The sequence below is a fragment of the Astyanax mexicanus genome, chromosome 15, assembly GCF_023375975.1.
Source record: "Astyanax mexicanus isolate ESR-SI-001 chromosome 15, AstMex3_surface, whole genome shotgun sequence".
NCBI classification, from domain to species: domain Eukaryota; kingdom Metazoa; phylum Chordata; class Actinopteri; order Characiformes; family Acestrorhamphidae; genus Astyanax; species Astyanax mexicanus.
Window position 1 is genome coordinate 3,248,984 of NC_064422.1, and position 19,005 is coordinate 3,267,988.

Consider the following 19,005-nt stretch of genomic DNA (forward strand, 5'->3'; position numbering starts at 1 on the left):
CTTGCCTGTCTCGAACCTTCTTTTTCAGCTGTTCCACTTCAGCCCCATCTTCTTGAACTCTTGCTCTGTACTTCTTCTCCAGGTGTTGTTAGATTGACCTCTTCTCTGTTTGTCTCGTGGGTTTCATGTTAGTACCTGTCTGGTTATTGCTTTGTTGTTTCTTGTGAGAGTGTGACCAATCCAAATCCACTTTCTCAGTTTCGTCTGTACTTTGATTGGTTGGTGGTTGGTGCATTCCCACAGCTTGATGTTGTTAATTGTGTTTAGCCAGAAGATCAGAAGGATGCATCTCAGTCAGTGGTTCATGAATGTCTACAGCTTGTTTATGATTGTAGTGGTGTTTTTCTATGTTTTGGATCTATGCAACAGTATATATTTGACATATATACTACTATATATCTAATATATTTGGAGTTGAAGATTTTTATCTTGGTACTGAGATAGATGTTTTTTTGCTTTCCAGATTTTGATTAGGATGTTGAATGCTGTTCTAGTGTTTTTTCTTGGCTTTACTTATTTGGTCTTTTACTGACCCTCCCTTCTGGCATTAATGTATTAAAAAATGTTTTTTTGCATTTCAGATTCTAAATAAGGTTCTAAATAACAGGTCTTACCACAATAAACACTGTGAAATAGTTAAGTAGTGTTTCAACTCAATAATAATTGCCAGGTACTAAAAAACATTATTTAAAATATTGCTACATTGAATGCTGCCCTAGATGTTCTTTTGTTGACTTTACGCATTTCTCTGAACCTTCCTCCTGGCATTAATGTGCATTATTTCTGAGACCTTAAATGAACAGCAAAACTACAGCTTTAAATATTTGAGGGAAAAATGTGCATCTAGCTTCTAAATCACATTTTAAAAAACATTTTTGCCTTGTGTCTCCTCAGCTCTGTGTTTTACTCTTTATGGTTGACAGGAAAGCAGAAAGTCTGTGTATGAAATGTCTGGGTTTAGATCCGTTTGGTGCTGCTGAAGAATCTCAGTGGAAACAGCAGAGTAATCTCTGTGTTTAGAAGCGTGTTGTAGAGGCTGGAAGGTTTTGGTGGTAATAGTTCTGTGATTGGTGGAGATGAATGTATTTGAAGTGAGGAACAGTGTTATAAAGCCGTCGTGCTGCTGTGGCCGTGGCTCCGTGCTGGCGGTTTGGATGTCCAGGCGGTTTTAGCAGCAGGATGTTAAGAGGATGCGAACAGACAGAGACTCGCCGCCACCTTCCACTCCTCCAGCCATGTGACGTTTCATCTGCTTTTCTTTTGTTCCCTCTTTTCCCTCCATTTCACACTCTTCCTCTTTCAGGGAATCTGATTGCAGTGACGGAGGAGGGATTAGACTAAGCACTCCGGGGAGACTGTCGAGTGCCTCTGCAAATAGAATGCTTTGCAGGTTTTTTGCAGGTCCTTGGAGTTAGGACACCCCAAGTCATTTTGGTTACCATATTAAACATATTTAAACATAGACATTTGATTCTCATTTAAACAGTATTGAGAGATGAAGGTGATATAACAAAGTTTCCTGTTATTTAAAACTAATTTAATTCCACTGAAAACGTTTAAATACAAATAAATATAATAAAAACAACTGACACACCAGCACAATCACATCACTGGGAAACTTAATTCTTGAGAAAGGATTCTGATTTTGGACTCAGAGATCAGATTATGTTTACTATAAAAATCTAGTATTTTGTGCTGTTAACTGAACTAACTGAATTGTTATCTTTATCTTTATTCTTCCTCAGGGGATCTTCTTTCCATCGCTTGCTCCAAGAACAGAACCAGCTAAACTTTACCTCTTATACTTCTGTAGTTTACTGTTCTGGGTTTAGACCCAAACCTTGGTTCTTTTTATTATCAGAAATTAATGACAGTTAAATACTGGGAATTTATTGCAGAAACATTCGTGCAAAACACACACAACCAGAGCACCATGTAAACAGAAATAAGAGAAGCGAAAGAGAGAAGGTTATGTGCTGCTCCACTACTGCACCTGACTACAAAATCTAGATTCACTACATGCCCCACAATGCAATGCGTTTCACAACAAATGATCCATGTCGTTAATTAATCATATGATAAGTTAATAACGTAATTAATGCGACAGGCCTATTGTAAGAAAATTTTAAGAACAAGGTCCTAAATAACAGTTTTTACCACAGTAATAAAGATAGTTAAATGTCTCAACTAATTATTAATTGACAGACATTAAAAGAAATTATTAAATATTGATACATTTTAATTTTATTTTTGAAGTATGCTGTAAATAATATTAAGTATTGAGAATTAAAGTATTAATTTAAATTGTATTAAATTATTTGTGATACATTTTTTTAAAGTTAGTTGTCAGTTTTCTCTTGATTTTCAGCTCATAGTTAAAGGTGTAATTAGGCCTGTCACAATAATTGTGTCTATTACATAATACATAATTATATCTGCTATATTATATTGTACATTATATGAGCATGACCCCGATGGTTCATACAGACTTTAATATTGCTCGTTAGGGGTGGACAGTATGTCCCAAAAATAATATCACAATATTTTACAATATATACAGACAAACAGTAGAGCTCCCAGTAAAAAAAAGATATAATAACTTTTTTTAACATTGTTCACTAAATTGGTTTATTACAGATAATAATGACATAATATTGATCGGAAAAGGAACAAAAGACTGCAAAACAATGACCTTATAAAAACAGGGTTACTGAATTAAACTGCTCAATACGGACGGACGATATGGCCCTAAAATAACATCATGATTTTTTTATGGTATTTTCACAAGAACGATACTCTTGGTGCTATGACAAACAATGAATTTTTTTTTTCAAGAATAAACTACTACACAAAAACGAAAATTAAACTTTATTATTGCATACGATATGATATGGCCCTTACCCCTAACTGAGATATTAAACAATACAAGAATTTTATCAGATTTGTAATATACTAATAATGCACTCCAAATATCTTCATATATTCAGGACTGAAGTAAAATAAATGATACTGGACAGATATAATCTGTCTCTAGTAGATATATGATGGGAAATGAGAACCGTGTGGATTTTTCTTTTGATAAAAAAACAGCAAAAACATTTGATGTGATAATTAGGGTTGGGTGATATAATATAATAATAATATAATAATAATATCATTCACGATATTCAGAAATGTTGGTGATATTATTGCGTACAATACAATATGGCACATCCCTACCCCTTTCATTTTTTATTCAGTAGAGCCCGTTAACATGAATGATTTTATTTTAAAGCAGTTTATTTTCTTCAATTCCAATGTCCGATATTCTCAATAATCACATGCTCTTTAAAACAGGGTGATTAGCTTCAGGTGAGAGTACATTTGGTCATGCTCTCTCTGGCTGGGACAGCATGGAGCACGCTCTCTACTCATCACTCCCAAAGTTGATATGTTGTTTAGTGTTAAATGTGGTACATATATTTTTACATAAATGTAATGTTTTTGAAACAGCTGGGAAAACCCAGTACACTTAATTAGGCTAAATCCAATCATTTCCCAAGCCCCGAATTCACCTCTTCACCTATTTCACTGACATTCCTACCTTTTCCATCCTATTTTTATTCATGAAGTAATGATGCAGGCAAGGCTGATGTGTCACTGGATTTGGACAGATGTGGGATGTGTGTGTAAATTAGAGATCAGTGTTTGGGGCTGATCACAGATTGTCTTTGAACTCGATCACCTATAGTGATTGAGGGCGGGGCCGGATGCCACATTCACTTTCTGGGCAGATTTGGTCATTTTGGCCACTTCTAAACCCACAGTCTGGGCTTTACTCTCCCAAATAAATGATTTTCAGGAGAGATATATGTATAGATTGATCCGGGAATATAGGAAATATTTTTTTTAATAAAGCAAAATTGAAGAAGGGGGTTCTTCTGCTGTGCATTGTCTCTTAATATGAAGTATGCTTTACTTTAACAATCAACCACATTAAAAACACTGAAGCTCCAGAGAGAGATTTTGGGAAGCTGTGAATCCCTGTAAATACAACACTGTGGAGCTTAAAGTAAAAACAGAGCCAAAAAAGCTGTTTATGCAGCAGTAAAGCTCCAGTATTCTGAACGTGTGCTGTTTGGTGTGGTTAGTGGGGTTTGTTAGCTGTATAGGCGGAAAGCTGCTCTGTGAGATCCAGTTAGTGAGGTAAATTTTCCCTATTCTCTTTCCTGCATTAATTTAGAAACTGCAAAAACTGCAAAAAAGAGTCCTCTACTCACCCAAAGAGATCCTGTTACATTGTGCTTTCTCAAACTCTGGCTGCTGATGGAGAAGGAGCATGACCCGGGATTCAAACCAATGATCTTTGGATCATAGTAGAAGCACCTTTGACCACCTGGATCCCTAAATCAATTATTTAAAATACTGTTTTTATGTTATTTGAATGCTTTATTTTATTGATGTATTGATCATATTTCAGCATCAGGCCAAACCTACATCGTCCACCTCCACTATGTATTTGACATCCCTTACTCATTTAGTAAACCTGTTATTTCCCAGTTTGAGCACACATTCGTAATGCTGGTCCTCCAGGTGGTACGTCCATGTTTACAGCAGGGTTGATGTGTTACTGACAGCAGGATCACAGCAGGCGAGAGGTAAAGCGGATTACTGGAAGCTTCAGTTCATTTCAGCATTTCATCTGATTCTACATTCATTTACTAAATGCGTCTTCCAGAAACAGTGGAAGTGTCTGCCTTTATAATTAATTTATCTGCACATCTCTGATACACTATTTATAGACACATCTTCAAACGCTGCTGTAACAAGGCCACCACATCCGTGTGTGTGTGTGTGAGTGTGTGTCTGGGTGCATGTACGCTCATGCTGCCTAAGCTTTCTGTGAAACAATAAAGAGAGCAGAAGATGCTCTCAGCCTCTCAGTCTGTTCCTTTCCCTCTCTCTCTCTTTTTTTCCCTCTCTCTATCTCCCTCTCTCAGTGTCTCTCTCTCTCTTTCTCGGCCTGTCTCTTCTTTGTTTTCGCTCTTTAAGAGAGGTCCTCGGCTCATTGTCTAATAATAGCCATGAGTGTTCTTGAGGGACTCGCAGAAACACAGGCTCGGGTGTAGGATGGCAGCCAGTCAGAATCCGTATCCCCCTGGACCTTGTCTTCTCCAGATTTCTGTTTGAGGATTTTACCTCGTTTCACACTCACTCTCCTCACTGGTCCAGTGTAGCCTGGGAGGTGTGACAGAATGAAAACCGACAATTCCTTTATTGTGTGATTTTTCCAGTAAAATCATTTCAAGCTTTCTGTAAAACATGTTGCTGTGTTTTTACTCTAGACACGCATTTATCTCAGCACCAATTTTACTAAATTTACCTGAAGAGTGGTATTTTAGTCATAAATTTACCTCAGTGCTTCTCAAGTCACATTTTAGTAAAATGTACAGAGTAGAGGTTGCACGACTAGTATTTTTAACTAGTTGACTAGTTGTAATTTGCATAATAAAAAAACTCGGGTGATTGCTAAATTCATTTATTTATTTATTTTAGCTGCGTCTTATGCTTACTGACGTATTTGTTTGTGTTGGCAAACATTATTTTAAACAAAATACAGCTGAACGGTCTCCAAACTACACCTCCATATTCAATGTTTCTTTGGGAACACCTTTAAAAATTAAAATGTATACATTTGAAAAGTAAACCACAGACACACAGGATCTTACACCTCGTTTCTCACAGTGGATATTTCAACATGGAACATAAAGGAACGCCATAACATCTAGATTAAAAATGATCTTCCTTGTCCAGTAAATAAAAAACTTTATCACTTGTTCACCTTGTGTTCTTAGTTTCTGTTTAAAAAATCAGAGCATGAGAAGGATGTAGGCTGGATCTCTGTCGGGTCAGTCAAATATTTTATTCAATTCCTAGTAAAACTGAAATAAATTCATATTTTTATGATTATTACAATATGAGTGTTTTTAATAAACACACTGCAAGAACTGCCATAATGTTGTGAATAGCAAAGTCAAATTACTCAAACTGTATTACCTGCATTAACAACAGAGGGTGCTCTTCACACCGCAGACTGTGCTTACGTGACTTTACAAGACTGGAGGCAGAGTGAGGTAGAGCGAGGTAATTTTCCATCAGCGTTATCACAAATGATATGTTTTGTCTGTCATACACCTTTAGTTTGTGTTTGATCTACTTTTTGTATAGCAGGTTATTTTTTTGTCTGATTTGCTTCCCATTGCCAATCTGTCACATGATGGTACCATTCCTGAGTAGAGGTAAGGACTAGAGAGTACATTCTCTAAATCCCATGAAATACCTCCATTTCATTTGTGGGTCTACTGGGTAATTTGGTTTCCTCCACCTCCCAAAAATACACAAGGTCATTGGATTGTCCAAGCTAAGGATTTGCCACAACCATGACCAGGTAGAAGGGGATAAGTAGCTATATAGCTGGAGCAACACGATGACCCAGCTAGCAGGTAGCCTCTTTGACACTGTGTGCAGTGAATTAGCAGCTCCTAAACTGTACCTAGGTGTAGTACCTGTCAGTTCTTGTTCCCAGTGCGGATAATGTTGGTGAGGAAGGAGCAGGAGAACAGTTCTTGAATCAACCTACGTAGTTCAGCACCTTCTAATCCGCAGAAGATCATGCACTGCACATTTTTAGATAATCCATTATATCAGAGTTAGATTAGTGATGCAAAACCTGTCCCTGCTGGTTGCAGTGTGAGTGCACAGTTACACCACCATAAAGATTTCCAGCATTGTTGTTTTCAGTCCTACATAAAAGTCAGTGTTCTCCCTTTGCTGTATCACCTTCAGCTGTCACCACACTTTACATGTCTGCCTGTGGGAAAATGTGTCATGGCAATGATACGGAAAATCTCTAATGTGAGACAGGTAACAAAGCGGGTTTGGCTATAGGCATCCTTCACATTAAGTGAGAGCACCTAGGCCATGGATGACTGTGTTTAGCCTTTTTTAAGAAAATGTGCTGACTAGGGTGGGGGAAATTCAACACAGCTAAAGACTTTTATTATTTTTTTGTAAAAAAAAAAAAAAAAAAAGCAAAAATTGAGAAAAATAATTATCCCTCGTTTACTGACTTTTATTTTTTAATAATGGTAGGTGGGGTGTTCTTCTACAGTTACAGGATTAGTAATATGGAAATATCTTTTTATATCCAAACAAAACCTGATGTTCTATCTCTAAATCATTTATATTGAATTAAATAGCAAATCAAATCGATTTCGGGAAATCAGCAGTAATATCCAGCCCTAATGTATGTGTATATAACTCTTTTTTTTGTATTTTTCTGTGAAACAGACCTTATAAGTGCTAATCTGTAACCATGCCTAGTAAATCAAGCATCTATGAGCTCAGAAGCATCAGTTTGCCCTAAAGCAACACATGAAGGTAAAGCTCAGTAAAAGTAACTACAGGTGAATTTTAAACAGTATTGAGTATTGATCTGTTCTCAGGTCTAAAATATGAAGAGAGAAGGATTCCATGAATTGAATTATTTTAATTGAGTCAATTCTAAAGCATTTTGCTACATTGTCAAGCTTCTTATGTTTATCTTATTAGGTTTCACTGTTTATGTTTCATTGCTGGCAGAGATTAAAATATCAAGTGCAGGTAACTGGGAAAAATGTTCAGCTAATTATGTAAATTATGCCTGTCACAATAATTACTTTAATATATTATTGTACAGTAGGGGTGTCACGATTTCGATATTTTATTGAAATCGATCGAAATTATGTCATGGTCTCGAGCCTCGAAGTCATAAAGATGATCGACGATGCCTCCCTCTAAGCTACGCAAACATGCACACGCTATGCAAATGGCGCAGCACACTGTAGCCAATATTGTGACTGCTCAAAGAGCAGCTCTTTCTCCAGAGAGTGTGGACATTCTCATCTTCTTAAAGAAAAACTAGAAAATATAAAAATAACAGTTGTTTTGTCTAGCCTCAAATATGTTAATAGTTTTGGTACCTTAAGGATCATCTTTCTCTCAGATAAAGTTAATAATATATCTTTATTAAAGAAAAAAACTCGTCATTCTCAGGGACCGAGTCTTATTTTTCATGTTTAACTGTTACAGTAGGATAGAGTTCAGTTTGTTAAGGCTCTAATTGTTCTATTATTTTTTTACATGACTGTTCCTGTATTTTATTATTATTTATTTTGTTATGTTGCACATTGCTGTTTTAATAGTACACACTGCTGCTGCCAAAAAAAGCCACTAGATGGCATTAAATATATATCTTAATTAAATTATTTAAATTTGACCATTAGTGCCTAATGTGGTGTATTACAGATCACTTGTATCACTTTGCATCACTTATATCAAGCCCACCTTTTGAAATAGGATATTGTAAATTTAATGAATCAAACCAATGACTGAACATAGACTAATCTAAAACTGGCATAGGCCTCTCTGCTGTAAAAAAAAAGAAAAACAAGAATCAAATCTTGACCCTAAATAAAATCGAATTAAGGATTTAGAGAATCGTGACACCCCTATTGTACAGTATATAGACAAAAACTCAACTGGAAGCTGAATGTGAGTTTTATTTATAATTGGGTAAATTTGGCTCCCCATCATGTAAAAGTCTAATAAATCTCTGCTGTATTTCACCTCTATCACTCTCCTCTGGCTGTAGAATGTTCGGGGCTAAAAATGAGTCAGGCTGACGTCAGCAGATCCCTCACCAATCATAAGTGTAACAAAGCTCCACCCTCTCTTTGAGTCTGAGCAACCATCTTAGGTCCCGTCCACACGAATCCGGATATATTTAAAAACAGAGGTTTTTTTTCCTCCAGAGCTTTTAAAAAACGTCTTCCAAGAAAGAGCTTTTTAAACTCTGCTACCAGCGGAGCCGTGTGGACGGGGAAAACACTGACGTCACACAGCAATAATGCGCATGTCTGCCTTTTGTTTACATTTTTCCGAATGCCTATAGAAATCCTGTATGTCTTTGAGTGAAATGCTTTCACCTTGCACCGAAGGGGAAACAACTGTTATGAGTTTCATTTCAGTATGCCATTTTTCTGTGTGGACAGAAACTCTCCACCTCCTAGTCTTAAAAAATGCTGCTCGTATGGATAAAGATATTTTCAAAAACTAAGACAAAAACCTCTGTTTTAAAAAGATTTGTGTGGACGGGGCCTCAATGATCAAACAAGCAAACCATCTAAATATCCACCAAGCTATTTAATTGCGTATCTTGTGTAAAAAGGCACCGCAATTCAAGTGATACAGATAAAAATCCAGAGACTGCACAGCTTCTCCATCTCAAGGTTGTGTGCGTTGCCATGGTAATGTAAACAATGTAAAACATGTTGTGAAGCTCTAGTGAATTCCATGACCAATAGGGTTAAGGCAGTGCTGGAAAATAATGGCACACAAAGTGCTGACACTTTGGACACAGTTTGGCCTTTTTCAGACGTGTACTCACTTTTGTTGTCAGCAGTTTAGACATTAATGGCTGTGTGTTTGAGGGCACAGTAAATATACACTGTTATATAAGCTGTACACTGACCACTTTACAATGTGTCATATCTTCAGTGTTGTTCCAGTGTACTCACTTTTGTGAGATAATGTACATCACCAGGTTCTGTACCAGGTTTTCACGTGATTAATTGAATTATTTTGTGTTTTTTCTCTCTTTCTTTCTTTTCCAGCTGCAGAAACTGAAGCGTTCCCTTTCCTTCAAGTCCGTTATGCGAAGTAAAAGTGTTGATAACTTCTTCCAGCGGGCGAATATTGAAGCCCCACCTCCTCCTGACCTCATTGCTGAGTCTCCGCCCCCTGTGATGGAATGCCCCTCCCCACCCTTCTTTCAGGAACGCCCATTGACCTTTGACCGTTCTCCATCTTTGTCACCATCAGTCAGCCCTAATCCCTCGCTGTCCTCTCGTTCACCCTCTGTAAGCCCCTCCCTCTCCATCAACTCGAAAGCCCCGCCCCAGTCGCAGCCCCGCCCTCAGAAAACACACTGTTTCCAGGAATACGTGTTTCGCCGACCAACCATCTGCCAGCAGTGCAAGCAGGTGATCACAGGTATACCTACCCTCCCACACACACACACACACACACACACACACACACACACAGACACACTTCAAGAAAAAAATGTTTTTGTCAGGATTGTTATAGAAAATAGTTTTTAAATGTGTCAGTAGTTATTAATGTACTCTACTCAAGACTAAATGATTAAATTATAATCTCTTGTTATTACTCTCAGACTGACCCAACAGATACTGACTACAGCCATGATTAAGAATTTTTAATTAATTAAAAAATAAAGAAGTGAATAAATAATTATAAGATAATTGCAATTAGAAAACTGACCACTAAAGTAGTGAGGTCTGTCATATACTATAATTACATTATTCACATGTAATAGCTGATCCTAACATGAGTATAACCTGGTTTAAAAAAACAATTGTTTTATTTATTTATTCATATTTGTCAGATTGGGGGGCGAGTCTTAGGGAGTTTAGAGTTCTTATGTTTCAGTAAAAATATCAATATTTGGCGCTATGTATCGATAATATATTGAAAACAATACAATATATTGCAATACCAATATTTTGTCACTCCTTCAGAATAAAACGCTATTGCTGTCAATGTTAATATGTTTTCTGCATGTAAATTAAATAATGCCCTTGTTTAAATGTTTTAATTCTTGTGCTCTCTTATATCTTCAGGGAACTCGAAACAGGGTTTACGCTGCAAAACCTGTAAATTAGGAGCTCATCTCTGGTGTTCTTCTGAGCTTTCCCAGCAAGTATGCAATGGCAAGGTGAGTCTCTCTCTCTCTCTCTCTCTCTCTCTCTTACACACACACAATTACAACTGTGACATTATCAGCTGTTCCTGTTCTGTACACACACACACACACACACACACACACACACACAAATAATGAAGCCCGTTTTACACCCTGCCCTCCAGATAGATCCTCTGTGTTGATATTCCAGCTTTTCTAGAAATAGCCCAATTAATACCACCCGTCAGATGGGCACCGCCTACCACAACCCACTGTTAGTTGACCACAGTAGTGTTTTAGGTGTCATCGGGTCGACAGTGCCTCAGAGCGATAATAATAATGAGCGTGTGAGTCAGTGATGAGCCGTGTTAGGTCCTCACACACTGAACAGCCTCTTCTTCACCATTATCTCACTTCAGCAAACTGGGTCAACGAGGCCAACGGCAGTTAGCCTGAGAGAAAAGGAAGTGCCTCGTATGAAGTGAAAACATCTTAGACACGCTCTATACGTTTATCTTCTCATTATCAGAGTGTGTTAGGAGTATTAATAGAGTTTAATGCAGAGATGTGCACACTTTCGGTTGGTGAAATAGGCCGTTTTAAAAGATGAATGCACCATTCATGTGAGAGAAGTGAATATTCAGGACCTTTATTTTAGAATGTATCACATTGCAATTGGCATGATCAGGGATTCATGATATATATGATGAATGATAATTAAGGAGCAGGGATTACATGTGATGGAATCTGTTAAAAGTGAAGAATGTAGTCATTTTTGTAGTAATTACATTTTGAAACAGAGCGATTACCAGCGCAGATTAAATCCTAAACAGGATCATTACTCTTACTCTGTCTGTTTCTAATCGAGTGAGTGAGCTTATGTTTGAGAGTTGCTGATGTTTTTGATATATGTTGTGATTCAGTCTTTTTAATGACTCACACAGTCAGTGATAGACAGCTGTTAGTCACGCACTTTCATTACAATATTCTGACAAGACCCACACAGGTCTCAAAGGGTTCTGAAGAGTTCATTTAGGTGATTTTTGAGCTCTGTTTTAACATATTTCTGCTTTGTATTTTCTGTTTAAACTGCTTAAAACTTCACCCATGTTTAGCATTATGCTTATATTACAATGCCACTAAAAAAGGTCATACACTTTAATATTTGGTTGGTGCCCTTAGCTTTAATTATGGAACCCATTCACTGTGGCATTGTTTTATAAGCTTCTTTAATGTCACACGATTTATTTCAATCCAGTGTTGCATTAATTTTTCATCAAATCTTGCAGCGTTGATGATGGTAGAGACTGACCAACCGCTGCACAAAGCCAAAGATTCTCAATGAGGTTAAGGTCTGGACTCTGTGGTGAACAATCCATGTGTGAAAATTATAATCTTATGCTAAGTGAATCACTCTTTCACAATTCCAGCCCCATGAATCCTGACATTATCATCTTGGAATATGACTGAATATGTCAACAGGGAAGAAAAAATCCATTGATGGAATAACCTGGTCTATATTCAGTATATTCAGGTAGTCAGCTGACCTCATTCTTTCAGCACATACTGTTGCTGAACCTAGACCTGACCAAGTGCAGCATCAACCCCACATCATTTACTTACTTAAATCCAGGTGTTGAATTCTTTTTGGCCAGGCAGTGTATGGAAATGTATTCCCAGGGGCTTTAAATAGTATTGCAAGTGACAGTCATCAGGTCTAAGAACTATCTGCCATAATGCAGCCAGTACAGCACACATGATGTGTAATATTTTACTTTGCTGTTTTTAGTGTCAGAATGCAGCAGATTTTTCATGTTAAATCACTGTAAAGGATTCTTCTAAGAAAAGGTGCTGCCAGAGCTCACTACAGGATCCCAGTTTCTGAACTTGTCACTTTTTTATTGCTCATACATTTTAATGTCTGCGTTATGTAACAATTTCTAGACACTTTAACTTATATAAAGTGATCTTATGAATTCAGGTTACCTTACTGCACAGGAATTTGGTTGACAAATCAAATAATTTAATCATATAAAACATTGCCTGCAGACACAATATTGCCAGTTATCAGTCTTCCATCCAAATCATTCAACTCAGATGTTCCAATCACTTCCATGGCCACAGGTGTAAAAACCAAGCATCTAATCATGCAGGCTGCTTCTGCTAACATTAGTGAAAGAATAGGTGGCTCTCAGGAGCTCAGTGGACTACAGCGTGGTACTGTGATTAGATGCAGCACCTGTGCAACAAGTCAAGTCGTGATTTTTTTTTCACTACTAAATATTCTCAATAACTATTAACTCTCAGTGATACTATAAGAAAATGGAAGTGACTGGTGGTTCAAATCCTGTTTATGTAGCTTGCCCTTGGCTACCGGAGCCCTGAGAGAGCACAACTGGCCTTGCTCTCTCTGGGTGGTTAGATGGCGCTCTTTTTCCTCATCACTTTAAAAGGGTGACGTCATTCAACACAAGTTGTCTGTGAGCTGATGTATGAGAACCGAGTCGCTGCGCTTTCCTCCGAGTGCGCTGTGATGCTACTCATCAATGATGCTCCAGCAGCAGCTGTAAAAGAAGCAGTGGCTGACTTACCAGGAGGAGAATTTACCTTCCTGGTGTGTTGGGGCATCACTAGTGATGGGGGAGTCCTAATGAGTGGGTTGGGTAATTGGCCGTGTAACTTGGGGAGAAAATGGGAATAAACTGGTAACTAAAGAAGCAACTGGGAACTAAAGCCACTCGCTCTGTCAATGTAAAATAACAGAGCGGGGTCAGCAGATGCTAAGGAGCATAGTGCACAGAGTTCACCAACTTTCTGCAGAGTCACTACATCACTACACACCTCCAAACTCCATGTAGCTTCAGGGTTCATCACTACACACCTCCAAACTTCATGTAGCTTCAGAGTTCATCACTACACACCTCCAAACTCCATGTAGCTTCAGAGTTCATCACTACACACCTCCAAACTCCATGTATCTTCAGAGTTCATCACTACACACCTCCAAACTCCATGTAGCTTCAGAGTTCATCACTACACACCTCCAAACTGCATGTAGCTTCAGAGTTCATCATCACTACACACCTCCAAACTTCATGTAGCTTCAGAGTTCATCATCATTACACACCTCCAAACTTCATGTAGCTTCAGAGTTCATCGTCACTACACACCTCCAAACTTCATGTAGCTTCAGAGTTCATCATCACTACACACCTCCAAACTTCATGTAGCTTCAGAGTTCATCACTACACACCTCCAAACTTCATGTAGCTTCAGAGTTCATCACAACACACCTTCAAACTTCATGTAGCTTCAGAGTTCATCACTACACACCTCTGACCTTCATGTAGCTTCGGAGTTCATCACTACACACCTCCAAACTTCATGTAGCTTCAGAGTTCATCATCACTAAACACCTCCAAACTTCATGAAGCTTCAGAGTTCATCATCACTACACACCTCCAAACTTCATGTAGCTTCAGAGTTCATCACTACACACCTTCAAACTTCATGTAGCTTCAGAGTTCATCACTACACACCGCCAAACTTCATGTAGCTTCAGAGTTCATCACTACACACCTCCAAACTTCATGTAGCTTCAGAGTTCATCACTACACACCTCCAAACTTCATGTAGCTTCAGAGTTCATCACTACACACCTCCAAACTTCATGTAGCTTCAGAGTTCATCACTACACACCTTCAAACTTCATGTAGCTTCAGAGTTCATCACTACACACCTCTGACCTTCATGTAGCTTCGGAGTTCATCACTACACACCTCCAAACTTCATGTAGCTTCAGAGTTCATCACTACACACCTCCAAACTTCATGTAGCTTCAGAGTTCATCACTACACACCTCCAAACTTCATGTAGCTTCAGAGTTCATCACTACACACCTCCAAACTTCATGTAGCTTCAGAGTTCATCACTACACACCTCCAAACTTCATGTAGCTTCAGATTAGATCATCACTACACACCTCCAAACTTCATGTAGCTTCAGATTAGATCATCACTACACACCTCCAAACTTCATGTAGCTTCAGAGTTCATCATCACTACACACCTCCAAACTTCATGTAGCTTCAGAGTTCATCATCACTACACACCTCCAAACTTCATGTAGCTTCATAGTTCATCATCACTACACACCTCCAAACTTCATGTTGCTTCAGAGTTCATCACTACACACCTCCAAACTTCATGTAGCTTCAGAGTTCATCATCACTACACACCTCCAAACTTCATGTTGCTTCAGAGTTCATCACTACACACCTCCAAACTTCATGTAGCTTCAGAGTTCATCACTACACACCTCCAAACTTCATGTAGCTTCAGAGTTCATCACTACACACCTCCAAACTTCATGTAGCTTCAGAGTTCATCACTACACACCTCCAAACTTCATGTAGCTTCAGAGTTCATCATCACTACACACCTCCAAACTTCATGTTGCTTCAGAGTTCATCACTACACACCTCCAAACTTCATGTAGCTTCAGAGTTCATCACTACACACCTCCAAACTTCATGTAGCTTCAGAGTTCATCACTACACACCTCCAAACTTCATGTAGCTTCAGAGTTCATCATCACTACACACCTCCAAACTTCATGTTGCTTCAGAGTTCATCACTACACACCTCCAAACTTCATGTTGCTTCAGAGTTCATCACTACACACCTCCAAACTTCATGTAGCTTCAGAGTTCATCACTACACACCTCCAAACTTCATGTAGCTTCAGAGTTCATCACTACACACCTCCGAACTTCATGTAGCTTCAGAGTTCATCACTACACACCTCCAAACTTCATGTAGCTTCAGAGTTCATCACTACACACCTCCAAACTTCATGTAGCTTCAGAGTTCATCATCACTACACACCTCCAAACTTCATGTAGCTTCAGAGTTCATCACTACACACCTCCAAACTTCATGTAGCTTCAGAGTTCATCACTACACACCTCCAAACTTCATGTAGCTTCAGAGTTCTTCACTACACACCTCCAAACTTCATGTAGCTTCAGAGTTCATCACTACACACCTCCAAACTTCATGTAGCTTCAGAGTTCATCACTACACACCTCCAAACTTCATGTAGCTTCAGAGTTCTTCACTACACACCTCCAAACTTCATGTAGCTTCAGAGTTCATCACTACACACCTCCAAACTTCATGTAGCTTCAGAGTTCATCACTACACACCTCCAAACTTCATGTAGCTTCAGAGTTCATCACTACACACCTCCAAACTTCATGTAGCTTCAGAGTTCATCACTACACACCTCCAAACTTCATGTAGCTTCAGAGTTCATCATCACTACACACCTCCAAACTTCATGTAGCTTCAGAGTTCATCACTACACACCTCCAAACTTCATGTAGCTTCAGAGTTCATCACTACACACCTCCAAACTTCATGTAGCTTCAGAGTTCTTCACTACACACCTCCAAACTTCATGTAGCTTCAGAGTTCATCACTACACACCTCCAAACTTCATGTAGCTTCAGAGTTCATCACTACACACCTCCAAACTTCATGTAGCTTCAGAGTTCTTCACTACACACCTCCAAACTTCATGTAGCTTCAGAGTTCATCACTACACACCTCCAAACTTCATGTAGCTTCAGAGTTCATCACTACACACCTCCAAACTTCATGTAGCTTCAGAGTTCATCACTACGCACCTCCAAACTTCATGTAGCTTCAGAGTTCATCACTACACACCTCCAAACTTCATGTAGCTTCAGAGTTCATCTCTACACACCTCCAAACTTCATGTAGCTTCAGAGTTCAATGGGGGCTGAGCAGCTTCATCCAAGCCTCTCATCACCAAACACAATGCAAGGCTTTGGATGCAGTGGTGTAAAGCACGCCGCCACTGGAATCCAGAGCAGTAGAGATGTGTTCTCTGGATAGTTTTGGCAATATAGTGTAATTATTAAATGTATTGCTAAGAATATTGTGTTTTGCAGTGTGTGATCAGGATATGTGAGTTCAAATGAGGAGAATGAATTAAGAAGATGCTGCAGAAGGAGGGAGGGCAGAGGATGGGAAAGAGCAAGTGAAGGCAGGAGATAAAAAGAGCTAAAATTATTCAGGATGAGTCTGAATTTGGGATTGAAGAGCAGCCTGCCTCCTCTGTGTCTCTCTCGCTGTCAGTGGCCTTTTATCTGCCTTTTCTTTTTCTCTCTGTCTCTTTCTGTTCTCCGTCTCCTTGTGTCTCCAACCTTGCCACACACCAGAAAGACAGTACCGAATCAATATCTTGTCAGAGCAGACAGTGTGTGTCCAATACTGCGTGTAATTCAGGGAGAGTAGGAGGCGTCCGTGGCCAGAGTCCAGAGAAGCAGCTGAGCCTCGTCAGCCTCGGACAAACCGCTTTCAGAAACCAACGTGACGGTCAGTTTCTCTCAAATCAGTTGAAGTTGCAACACTTTATTAAATTTGTGTCTGGTAATTAATTACACTATACTGACAAAAGAATTCGCTCATCTGCATTCACCAGCGTATAAACTTCAGTGACATCACATTCTTTATCCATAGAGTTTAATATATTGTCGGCCTTTACAGCTATAACAGCCTCAACTCTTCGGGGAAGGCTTTCCACAAGGTTTAGGAGTGTGTTTAGTGGAATTATTAACCATTCTTCCAGAAGCACATTTGTGAGGTCAAATACTGATGTTGGAATAGAAGGTCTGGCCCACAGTCTCCACTCTTATTCTTAACAAAGATGTTCTATCAGGTTAAGGTCAGGACTCTGTGCAGGCCAGTCAAGTTTTTCCACATCAAGCTTACTCATCAGACTCATGTCTTTGTCATGTTGGAAGGAGGAAGCTGCCATCCCCAAACTGTTCTCGCAATGTTGGGATCAGGAAATTGTCCAGAATCTGTTGGTCTGCTGAAGCACTAAGGGTTCCTTTTTTGTAAAGGTTTTTTTTTAGTAAAGCATATCAGCCAAGTTACTTCTACACTTCAGATTCTGATCTGCTATTCTATTCCCTTGAGAGATGCTGATAGAAGCAATCACAGGGAGCACAGCTACAGCGTTGCAGCAGGTGAAACATCCACCAAGCCCCTCCTTCACAGCGGATAAAACTCACATTGCAACCCAGCTCAACTTAAAAACATCATGCAGGATCTCACCCATACTGTACATGTTTCCAGTCACAAATTATCTGCATATCTCCAAATGCAGTGTCTCAGTGTACCCACTATTGCCCATGTCCATGAACCCCTGGATCTGCAGCGTTTATCTAAGAGGAAAAATTAGTCAGACTGCCCATCACCATGAGCATCTACTCCTTAAGATGCTGGAGGAGGACCACCTTCATCATGAAGGATCCCACAAACCCAGCACACTCATTTTATCCTGCTGCTACCCTCAGTGCAGAACAACCAAACTGAAAAACAGCTTAATTCCCAAAGCTGTAAGACATTAACTCCACCTAGCCAGACTCACTTTACAAGGATAATTAGATACTTGGCACTTTACCTGCACTGGGACCTCTTTTATTTAGATTTATGTCTACATCTATTTATTCTTTATTTTATGTTTTATCCATTATTTTATTTGATCTCATCTTAGAAAATATTTTTTGGGGGAACTGGACGCTAAGATCTCAATTTTGTTCCGCCTCATTTACCTCATGAATGACAAAAAAGCCTCCTTAATTAACATGAGTACATATTCAGTCTAGATTTAAAGACTAAGACTGTGTCTGATGGGGCACCGAGTGGTCCAGCAGTCTAAAGCGCTGCCACTATGAGCGGAAGTACGCAGGTTCGAACCCCCGCTCATGCAGCTTTGCCATCAAGCTGCTGGCACTCAGAGGGAGCACAATTGGCCCTGCTCCCTCCGGGTGGGTAGAGGGCGCTCACCCACATCACTAAAGGGTGACGCCTGCAGCACAGGGCGTCTGTGAGCTGATGTATCAGAACCGAGTCACTGCGCTTTCCTCCGAGTGCGCTGTGATGGTACTCGGCAATGCTGCATCAGCAGCAGCTCGAAAAGAAGCGGTGGCTGACTTCACATGTATCAGAGAAGGCATGTGTTAGTCTTCACCCTCCTGGTGTGTTGGGGCATTACTAGGGAGTCCTAATGAGTGGGTTGGGTAAATGGCTGTGCCAAATTAGTACAATTAAAAAAAAATTCAGAATGTTTTCAGAAAGGTTATTCTAGAGTTGGGGAGTTTTATAAGAGAACGGCTCCTTTCCCTG

General features: G+C 39.2%; 1 protein-coding gene across 1 annotated transcript in view; it reads left to right on the forward strand.

Annotated features, from left to right (window-relative positions):
- LOC103038297 (SH3 and cysteine-rich domain-containing protein 2) overlaps positions 1–19,005 on the forward strand; it is a 72,101-nt gene that overhangs the window by 17,768 nt on the left and 35,328 nt on the right. The window contains exons 3-4 of the mRNA XM_049464810.1: positions 9,693–10,071; positions 10,722–10,816. Coding sequence (XP_049320767.1) covers positions 9,693–10,071; positions 10,722–10,816 — 474 coding nt within the window. The remainder of the gene's footprint in view (positions 1–9,692; positions 10,072–10,721; positions 10,817–19,005) is intronic.